This window comes from Neoarius graeffei, chromosome 18, assembly GCF_027579695.1.
Source record: "Neoarius graeffei isolate fNeoGra1 chromosome 18, fNeoGra1.pri, whole genome shotgun sequence".
Lineage (NCBI taxonomy): Eukaryota > Metazoa > Chordata > Actinopteri > Siluriformes > Ariidae > Neoarius > Neoarius graeffei.
In genome coordinates, this window is record NC_083586.1 from 42,679,182 (window position 1) to 42,690,283 (window position 11,102).

The following is an 11,102-nucleotide window of genomic DNA, read 5'->3' on the forward strand; positions in this document are numbered from 1 at the left end:
GATTGACAGGCAAGAGAGAGAGAGAGAGAGAAAGAAAGAAAGCCCGAAAGAAAGGGATATTGACAGGCAAGAAAGAAAGAAGGAGATATTGACAAGAAAGAAAGGGATATTGACAGGCAAGAAAGAAAGAAAGAAAGAGATATTGACAGGCAAGAAAGAAAGAAAGAGATATTGACAAGAAAGAAAGGGATATTGACAGGCAAGAAAGAAAGAAAGAGATATTGACAAGAAAGAAAGAAATATTGACAGGCAAGAAAGAAAGACAGAAAGCAAGAAGGTAAGAAAGAAAGATATTGACAAGCAAGAAAGAAAGGGATATTGACAGGAAAGAAAGAGATATTAATAGGCAAGATAGATAGATAGACAGATAGATACTTTTATGTAAACTGAAATAAAAACCAACAGGGGACTCCAATCAGTGGCTATATGCATCTACAATATGCAATAAATAGAAGCTAAAAAAGGAGCTAGTTGTGATGAATATTAATTAGCAATATTTACAATATGTACGTATTCAACATATTCAAATTGGTTATAAATGCAAAAAATTATATTTAAAAAAACCTATAAACTTAATCTATTAAAAACGATGCATCCATGGTAAGAAAGGATTTCTTGGCCAGCTCGGTTCTCACGCTTGGTAAATGTAACATATTGCTTTGTCTAGTAATTCTGCTGTGTATAGCATTACTGAATGTAAAATCATTTTTGAAAAATTGGAGGCAGCTCCCATTAATACATTTCTTAAGTTTGAACACATGATCATCCCGCCTGCTTTGTAGAGTAGGCCACTTCACTGCGGCTAAGGCTCTGTCACTCTCGCCTATTCCGGTAACTATCCTTGCAGCACGCCGCTGGAGTCTCTCGAAAGATTTAGCAGTTCCTATACCACAGCACCTCCATACAGTCTCTCAGTATTCAAGAACAGGGTGAATAAAGGACGTATAAATAATATTCACACAATGCGACATTAAATTATTCCTAATGTGCCCTAGGATAGCCAGCCTTTTGACAGCTCTAGATAGTATATCATGGATATGGCAATTCTTGGGTTTCACATGACGTCACATCCGCCTCATTAGTTATTCAGAACTTTAGCTGGTGGTCTACTAAAGCTCAGTTGACAAAGCGTTTGTACGGAGAAGGTGCATTGCTCGCATGAAAAAGTGCCTTACGCTTGCTTGCGTTGTTTTAGGTTGTTCAAATCAATCAAACCATGAAACTGATAAGTTTCTTCAGGGTTCCCCGTGAACTAATAAAAAAAAGGGTGAACGAACACAGGATTTCACAAAAAGGCATCGAGAAAGGTGGCTTTTGAACCTCTCACTGGAATCGAAGGGAGCCGAGTCGAAGCATGCTCGAATTTGCAGTGATCACTTGGTGAAAGGTTTGTATCTTCCTCTCAGCTACGGCCTTAGCGGTTTCCAAGTACTTTTCTTGCTATGTGTTGTTATTTTACGGTACTTTTTACAAAGTCCCCAGATGTTTCTTTGTTTACTCCTCACGCGATGGCTGCCATATTGAAAACGAAAACAACGCGTCTCGCTTTCTTTAACAGGGTGTCCTGGCGGTCTTTTCAACGAGTCTTTCAGCAAGTGCACACGATCAAAACCACAAATAATAAAGTCCATATGCATGAAGGTCACGACAAAATTCTTCCCCAGCCATACAGTTGCAATGCGCCGTGATCACTTCTCCGTCTTGTTTAACTAAGATCCAGGTCTTTAAAGGGGTTTCTGATCTTTGTGAATGATTTACCTGAGAGATAAGAGCCAACACAAGTGAGAATCAAGCCAACTGTTGTTTGTTTACACTTCAACTTGCAGCGCTTCGTTGTAAAGACGCGAACGAAAAGCTTAAATGAAGAGTTTATAGCATCAACGAAACTGTCTTCATGTTAAAACTGTTAATGTTATAGTCATGTTGTCTGTTGTTGCCCAAATGAGGATGGGTTCCCTTTAGAGTCTGGTTCCTCTCGAGGTTTCTTCCTCATGTTGTCTGAGGGAGTTTTTCCTTGCCACCATCGCTGCAGGCTTGCTCATTGGGGATAGATTAGGGACAAACTTAGCTCATGTCTTAAGTCGTTCAAATTCCGTAAAGCTGCTTTGTGACAATGTTGATTGTTAATAGCGCTATACAAATAAACCTGACTTGACTTAAAAAAAAAAAACGTACTTACACAGGCAAAAACAATACAGGATTCATTGGGCAGCGACTTGATAGCGAGGTCCTTTACCCAGCCACGTACAAAAAAGTTGTAAGCCTCCATACTCTTCCATCTGTTTTGCGGTGTAGAAGGACGTCTGCAACACCAGAGAGTTCGAGATGTCGGGGAACTCGACTGAAGGGTAGTTTTCAAGATCGTATGACAAATCCTTCTTTCCCAGACTGTAGGGGTCGATTCCATTGCACATAGCAATCTTCTGAATGTATCTAAAGTGAGCAGTGGCTTCTTGATTACGAGCGTACTCTGATATGTTATCGCTAGTTGTTTGCACTACAGCAGCCGTTTTGGTTTGCTCGACCACCAGCAGTTTTACCGGAAGTGAAATCGCTAAGAAAAGTCACGTGACTGAAACCCAAGAATTCCATGAAAGGCATTCGTCAAGAATGATTCCAAGATATTTAAATTCAGACGCATGCTTAATAGGACGATCATCTCATCTCATCTCATCTCATCTCATTATCTGTAGCCGCTTTATCCTGTTCTACAGGGTCGCAGGCAAGCTGGAGCCTATCCCAGCCGACTACGGGCGAAAGGCGGGGTACACCCTGGACAAGTCGCCAGGTCATCACAGGGCTGACACATAGACACAGACAACCATTCACACTCACATTCACACCTACGCTCAATTTAGAGTCACCAGTTAACCTAACCTGCATGTCTTTGGACTGTGGGGGAAACCGGAGCACCCGGAGGAAACCCACGCGGACACGGGGAGAACATGCAATCTCCGCACAGAAAGGCCCTCGCCGGCCACGGGGCTCAAACCCGGACCTTCTTGCTGTGAGGCGACAGCGCTAACCACTACACCACCGTGCCGCCCGGGGACGACCATTGAATAATATATTAAAATCAGAAGGCTGTGAAAGCTTAGCATGAGTTCCAAATAACAGAGACTCAGTTTTAGTAGCATTTAGGAACAAGCTGTTTTCACCAAGCCATGATTCAACTACCTCAAGGTCAGCATTAAGCTTTCCTTCAATTATAGACGCAGTTAAACCAGAGCAAAACAAAACAGTATCGTCTGCATACAGAAGTATGCTGCATTGACTCACGACAGTTGGTAAATCATTAATATGGATAATCTTTCTCTTTTAGTCAGCATTAACTTTTTCAGCAGTTTGTGCTACAGTAGCTCTTTTGTGGAGTTGGATCATATGGGCTTGCCTTGGCACCCCATGTGAAATATTGAGCCTTCGACACCCATGACCCTGTCACCTTGGACCACTTTTAGTAGGTACACTACCGTTCAAAAGTTTGGGGTCACCCAGACAATTTTGTGTTTTCCATGAAAAGTCACACTTTTATTTCCCACCATAAGTTGTAAAATGAATAGAAAATATAGTCAAGACATTTTTCTGAGCATTTAATCGACCCCACAAATTAATGTGATGCTCCAGAAACTCAATCTGCTCAAAGGAAGGTCAGTTTTATAGCTTCTCTAAAGAGCTCAACTGTTTTCAGCTGTGCTAACATGATTGTACAAGGGTTTTCTAATCATCCATTAGGCTACATCCACACGGCAACGAGATTTTTTTTTTTAAATATCGCATCCACATGGGCAACGGATCAGTAAAATATCAGGTACATATGGCAACGCAACGCTTGCTGAAAACGATGCAATACACATGCCACACCTCTAGGTGCGCTGTAAGACGGTCCCATCGGAGACACCAGAACAATAGAAGAAGAAGTAGACGCATGCGCATAAACCCCTTCTTCTGTAACATTAGCCACATTAGCTTCCGTAGTGTTTGGACTAAAGACTCTGCCCTAAGGGCTACTCTCTCTCTCTCTCTCTCTCTCACTTTGCACCATTACACAATAAATATTCACAGTGAAAATATTTTGTAAGCGCGTTTCATGAACCAAGTTATAGGATTTGTTGACAACTCGCATCGAGTTCGTTACACTTCTACCCGGCGTGAAGCACTGACAGTCATGTGGTTGTGACGTCATCGTAAACAAATCTGTTCTACTCATCCAGACGACTTCGCAACGGTGCCGTTGCCAGATTTTTCCACTCTGGAACCCGTTCTCAAAAGATTTCGTTTTGGGGCACCCAAAACGCCGGTGCCGTGTGGACGCCAGGCCGAAACGATAAACAATTTTATCAGATTCACCTGAATCCGTTGCCGTGTGGACAGGGCCTTAGCCTTCTGAGGCAATGAGCAAACACATTGTACCATTAGAACACTGGAGTGAGAGTTGCTGGAAATGGGCCTCTATACACCTATGGAGATATTGCACCAAAAACCAGACGTTTGTAGCTAGAATAGTCATTTACCACATTAGCAATGTATAGAGTGGATTTCTGATTAGTTTAAAGTGAGCTTCATTGAAAAGAACAGTGCTTTTCTTTCAGAAATAAGGACGTTTCAAAGTGACCCCAAACTTTTGAACGGTAGTGTACTAACCGTACTAACCACTCCATACCGGGAACATCCCATAAGATGTGCCATTTTGGAGATGCTCAGATCCAGTCACAATTCGGCCCTTGTCAAAGTCGCTCAGATTCTTACGCTTGCCCATTTTTCCTGCTTCCAACACATCAACTTCAAGAACCGCGTGTTCTCTTGCTGCCTAATATATCCCACTCCTTGACAGGCGCCTTTGTAATGAGATAATCAATATTATTCACTTCATCTGTCAGTGGTCATAATGTTATGGCTGATCGGTGTATACTCTGACTAAAATAATTTAGTCACTGAAAATGTGCACAATGATCAAAGTGTAACTAAATCACTGAAGACGTGTTATTTATTACCACACGATGCACACTGTAAAACAAGGCTTCCTTCTGCTTAAAGCCAGTGCGGTCAAATCTCTTCATTCGACACAGAAGCACACGTAAATCCCACAACATCACAAACACGGCACCTAGTGTGTACAGAAAATGATTAAAAGGTTTTCTGTTTGTTGATTTGTTGCATTTATGCATTACGCAGCACCAGTTTTGAGAAATACACTACCGTTCAAAAGTTTGGGGTCACTTTGAAACGTCCTTATTTTTGAAAGAAAAGCACTGTTCTTTCCAATGAAGATCACTTTAAACTAATCAGAAATCCACTCTATACATTGCTAATGTGCTAAATGACTATTCTAGCTGCAAATGTCTGGTTTTTGGTGCAATATCTCTATAGGTGTATAGACCCTTTTCACTCACGTGACCTTCGTAAACGCGACCGCCATTTTGGACATGAAGAAATAACGGTTTATGGCACAGACCCTTTCGGTTCTCGCTCATCTAGCTGCTACAATGACTGCTTAGACTGCAACAATAATACCTAACACACATTTAAGTATCCGTCGTAAAGACGTGAAACTCGTCGAGTGACGAGTGTGTTCATTGATAAGCTAACACAATCTAAAAGTAGACATACCATCACACTGCCCTGGCGCTGTGTACAGTTTCCCTTCTTTGGTTTGTGCACTCACTATTTGCCATTACTTTCTCCAACCCAGTGTTCGAACTATGCCGATATTTTCGGGGGGTCCCTTTTTTCCCTTGGGGGTGTGTGTGTGTGCTTGCGCTTGTCTCAGAGCGCGGATCTCCAAACACATGAGAAGCCTATCTTACGCACACATCACGCGGACTCCACACACGCATCACGTCTGAAGTCATAACTCATCAGGGGAAATCGTGTCCACATTGGCATGTTCAAAAAACAACCTCGCGTCAACAATGATACCACACGCAAGAAAAAAAAAAAACAGTCAGGCTACTCAACACATCTGATCCACAGCAGCACCAAAGCATCACTGGAAATCATGTCAACAACCAATCTTCCATTTCAACACGCGTCAACAAACAAATGGCACCACAAACATGAACGAATCGGTCAGGCTACCGATTCCAAACCCACAGCAGACGAATAATTAAATGCATCTTACCTTAAAGCAGAATCGACCACAAAGGAAGCCTGCTGGCACACTTCCTTTCTACTAGTTTGTGTCCCCAACCTGGCAGCAGCAGTCGTTGTCGTATCGGTTTATTTTATCTTTGATGTAAACACAACACTTCGGATATGCAAATGCTTCCCGTTACACACGATTGCTATGTCAATAAACATCATTTTGCCAATATTTTCGAGACCATCCATCTTCTCCGTCGGTCAGCATCTGTCGGGATCCGATAAAATGATAAATCTTGCCTTGTGTGTTGATGGTTACGACATCCAGGTGCACAACAATATAATGGCATGATGGAAGTCTTGCTGAAACAGGGTACCCGCGGAGTCTTAAAAGTATTAAAAAAGTATTGAATTTCATTTTCCAGAATTAAGGCCTTAAAAGTATTAAATTTCATCTTGAAAGTCTTAATTTTTTCCACGGAGGTCTTAATTTTCCAAAGAAAGTCTAACATCGTTGCGTAACCTAGATTAAATTCTCTGTGATGAAAATGAAGCAAAATCTAAAATGTTTTGCGCTGCCCTGGCATTCACACGCAAACAGCGGGAAATTCACGTCGCGCCGTAAAGGGCTCACACGAAACGAGAGCAGCAGGCGCATAGAGCAGAGAGGGTGAGGGGGAGAGAGCATGGGGAAGTGCAGATTCAACCCGAAGTGGCCGCTCGACCCTAAATACGCCTGGGTTAAGGGGGTTCCAAATAATGACCGTGAGGCATTATGCACTTTGTGTAAAAAAAACCTTTCAACTAGGGACAATGGGGCTTACAGCTCTGGATTCTCACATGAAAAGTGGTAAACATATTTCGTTTGCATCCACAATTCAGAAGCAGGCAGCTATACTATACTATTATAGCTATACTATTCTTTTTGTCTTTTGAATGCTTCTCTGGCGTGTGTGTGTGTGTGTGTGTATGAGGGGTGATTGTCTGGACTTACATGGGGGTGCTCTCCTCTGCATGGTGTCCAGGGGGTGTGAGTAGAATTAATTCTGATTGATTATTTTAATAAATGTAATTTTGTTATTTCAAACACTCGTAAATAGTAATTATTTGAGGTTTAATCTGGTGCTCAATATGATTTATTCTTCCCTAATGAGTGCGACAAAGGTATTAAATTTCACTTGAAATGGCATTAAAAAAGTCTTAAAAAGTCTTAAATTTTGGTTTAACAATCCTGGGGGTACCCTGTGAAAGTAAAAACTTTCTTTGATGGCTATATTCCTTTCGATGCTTCGCCGTCGTTCCTCGTTGTTGGCTGTGGTAGACTACTGGTAGTTCATGTCCAAAATGGCGGCCGCGCTTGTCGTGACGTCACGTGAAAAGGGTCCATAGAGGCCCATTTCCAGCAACTCTCTGGAAACTCAGTGTTCTAATGGTACAATGTGTTTGCTCATTGCCTCAGAAGGCTAATGGATGATTAGAAAACCCTTGTACAATCATGTTAGCACAGCTGAAAACAGTTGAGCTCTTTAGAGAAGCTATAAAACTGACCTTCCTTTGAGCAGATTGAGTTTCTGGAGCATCACATTAATTTGTGGGGTCGATTAAATGCTCAGAAAAATGTCTTGACTATATTTTCTATTCATTTTACAACTTATGGTGGGAAATAAAAGTGTGACTTTTCACGGAAAACACAAAATTGTCTGGGTGACCCCAAACTTTTGAATGGTAGTGTAAATGTTATGACTGTAGTCCCAATTGCACCCAAACAATCTGTTCTGTTTGTTTTATATCGGAGCTGTGTTTACAGTGTTGAAAAAAAAAACAACTTCTTGTCATTTTGTTGGTCAACCCACATGAACAAATCATGTAGTTTTCGAGTGACCTGAAAATTGACCTCCGTACCAGTTCAAGTAGTTTACAGTTGAAACAGAAACACTTTTGTTTTACTGCCACACGGGATTCCAGGCGATTTTAGCGTGTTAATAATAACGTCCTTAATATTGTCTTTGTTTCGGTCACTTGGGTTTCATTTTTTTATAAATATATTTGCCCAAGTTCTAAAAACCTTTGTCAGTGAACATTTTATCAGTGGTGACAATGAACTAAAAAGTGAACAAATCAAAGTGCTACTGGAATCATCGCGATACAAAAGACTTGGATTTGAGCTCCGTAACCTTTAGCTTGCTCGCATTTTCAGATCGCTCAGCTCAAAGACGGCGCTCGTGGGACTCGGCTGGAGCAGCTCTGCTTGGTGGAGAGTCTGAGACGAGAGGAGCGAGCCATTTTAGAACGCTCCAAAGAAGTTCTCCGAAACATTGTGCCTCGGTCATCGCCATAGCAACCAAACATCCTTCAGAACATGGCACATTAAAGGAGCCAGAGGATATTGTCACTACTTGTGTTCCTGCCAAGAGCTGGAAAACTGAGCCAAGTCAGAGCAAAGGGAACTTCGACATTTCTTGGTGTGTCACTATTGGCCCTTTTCCACTGCCTGGGACCAGCTCAACTCGACTCGCTTTTAATGGTTTTCCATCAGGCCAAAGTAGTGGATCGTACCCGGTACCCAGTACTTTTTTGGGTCTCACCTTCGTCGAGGTTACAAGTGAGCTGAAGCGATTCCACAAGGTGATGTGAAAATACTGTGGACTACTGATTGGTCAGAGAGAATCACATCACTGCATCATCATTGTGCGAGATGGGACATCCTGAACACACCCTCCATTTTTAGATTTATTTGTTATACTTCATATGTGTGTTTTCACCGCTTGCGCACTCGTTTGTCACTGTTTACAAAATACGGACACGTCACGGAATACAGATTCACGGAAAATAAAAAATATAACACAAAGCACGGATCTTTCATTCACGTTTATGTCATATTTTCCGTGAAATATCAAGCGTAAATTAATAAACATATAAATGCAGGTAAGATATTTTAATTATGAACTTCGGCAGTCCAAACATTTCCTTGTTTTAGGCTTCTTAATTTTTTATCCGTGATGCAATAATCCGTAACCAATCTGTAACATACTGAACATCCGTGACCAATCCGTAAATAATTAGCATCCGTTATGTATCCGTATTAAAATCCATAACCATGCCGTATTTTGTATCCTTTTTTATTATAATTTACCTGTGACCATCTGCTACCCAATCGCTACTTTCTCCATCAGTCTTTGGGTGAAGTATGTAAACTCCACCCCCTTTTGGCAAAAATGCCATTTCAGAGTTGTGTTCTCTGTGTATTATTTGATGTTCCGCATCTCTTATCGAAAGACTCGTCTGCCGATTAGTTCGAATTGGCTCAACTTAATCTGGCGCTTCTACCTCCATCATGTGTAGCTACCATCAGCAGATAACGTCACCGCGGAGACATCCGTGTCACTGTTCCATAGACGCATAGCAACGTTCATAAAATTAACCATCCGTGATACATCATCTGTATGAAATCCGTAACCAATCTGTAATATACTGAAACAGCCATGACCAATCTGTAAATTATTAGCATCCGTTATGCATCCGGATTAAAATCCATAACCACGCCGTATTTTGTATCCTTTTTATCCCCTGCTTGCCAAAAGGCCCGAAGGGGAATTATGTCCATCCGTCCATCCATCTGTCCGTCACAGGAAGGGTGCTCACCTTCTGAAATCAACTCCTCTCTCAATTTTTTGCAGGAATTTCACGAAACTTGGCAGGATTCTTTGTTACATGTCGGTAATACGCATATTGCAATTTTGTTAAATTGGGTCACATTTTACCAGTTACAGCCCTTGATTAACAAAATTATAATTTGACAATTTCATAAGTGTTTTCCTTCCAAAATCGACTCCTCTCACAGTTTGTGGAGGAATTTCACCAAACTTGGCAAAAGGCCTTGTTCTATGTCGGTAGTACGCATATTATTTTGTTCAATTTAGTCGCATTTTACCAGAGTTACAGCCCTTGATTAACAACCTTGTACTTTCACAGTTTCATGAAGGTGTGCTCGCCTTCTGACATCAACTCCTCTTACAGTTTTTGGACGAATTTCTCGAAGCTTGGCAAAAGGCCTTGTTATATGACAGTAATACGCATATTGCGATTTAATTTCGTTTGTGAAAATTTTACCAGGGTTTTGACCCGTGATTAAATAACTTTGACAATTTCATGAGCATGTACGTTCTTCTGAAATCAACTCCTCTCACAATTCGTGGAGGAATTTCACCAAACTTGGCAAAAGGCTTTGTTATATGACCGTTATATGCATATTGAAATTTCATTTAATTTGGGCAAATTTTCCGAGAGTTATGCCCTTTATTATTAACAAACTTGTACTTTGGCAATTTCATCAAGGTGTGCTTGCTTTCTGAAATCAACTTCCCTCACAATTTTTATCCCCCGCTGGCCGAAAGGCCCGAAGGGGTATTATGTCATTGCGATGTCTGTCAGTCCGTCCCAGGAAGGGTACTCACCTTCTGAAATCAACTCCTCTCACAATTTTTGGAGGAATTTCACAAAACTTGACAGGATTCTTTGTTATATGTTGGTAATACGCATATTGCAATTTCGTTCAATTCAGTTACGTTTCACCAGAGTTATGGCAGAGTTACCAGCGGGGGATATTGTGCTCTCAGAGCACTCTTGTTTTTTTATTAATCCGTAGTCCATGACCTATTTGTACTTTGTCAACCACCCGTGTTTACATGTGTGCATGCAAAACGGTGTTCTCATCTCATCTCGTTATCTCTAGCCGCTTTATCTTGTTCTACAGGGTTGCAGGCAAGCTGGAGCCTATCCCAGCTGACTATGGGCGAAAGGCGGGGTACACCCTGGACAAGTCGCCAGGTCATCACAGGGCTGACACATAGACACAGACAACCATTCACACGCACACTCACACCTACGGTCAATTTAGAGTCACCAGTTAACCTAACCTGCATGTCTTTGGACTGTGGGGGAAACCGGAGCACCCGGAGGAAACCCACGCAGACATGGGGAGAACATGCAAACTCCACACAGAAAGGCCCTCGCCGGCCACAGGG

At 41.7% G+C, this 11,102-nt stretch overlaps 1 protein-coding gene across 2 annotated transcripts in view; it reads left to right on the forward strand.

The window, feature by feature from the left end:
* The window catches only part of setd4 (SET domain containing 4), a 41,873-nt gene that overhangs the window by 23,580 nt on the left and 7,191 nt on the right, over positions 1–11,102 (forward strand). Inside the window, exon 10 of one of the 2 annotated variants that reach the window (XM_060898823.1) lies at positions 8,276–8,926. The exons of the other annotated variant lie outside the window; for it this stretch is intronic. Within the exon in view, the coding sequence (XP_060754806.1) occupies positions 8,276–8,416 (141 nt within the window). The 3' untranslated portion in view covers positions 8,417–8,926. Of the gene's footprint in view, positions 1–8,275; positions 8,927–11,102 lie in introns of those variants that run through there. 2 annotated transcript variants of the gene reach the window in all.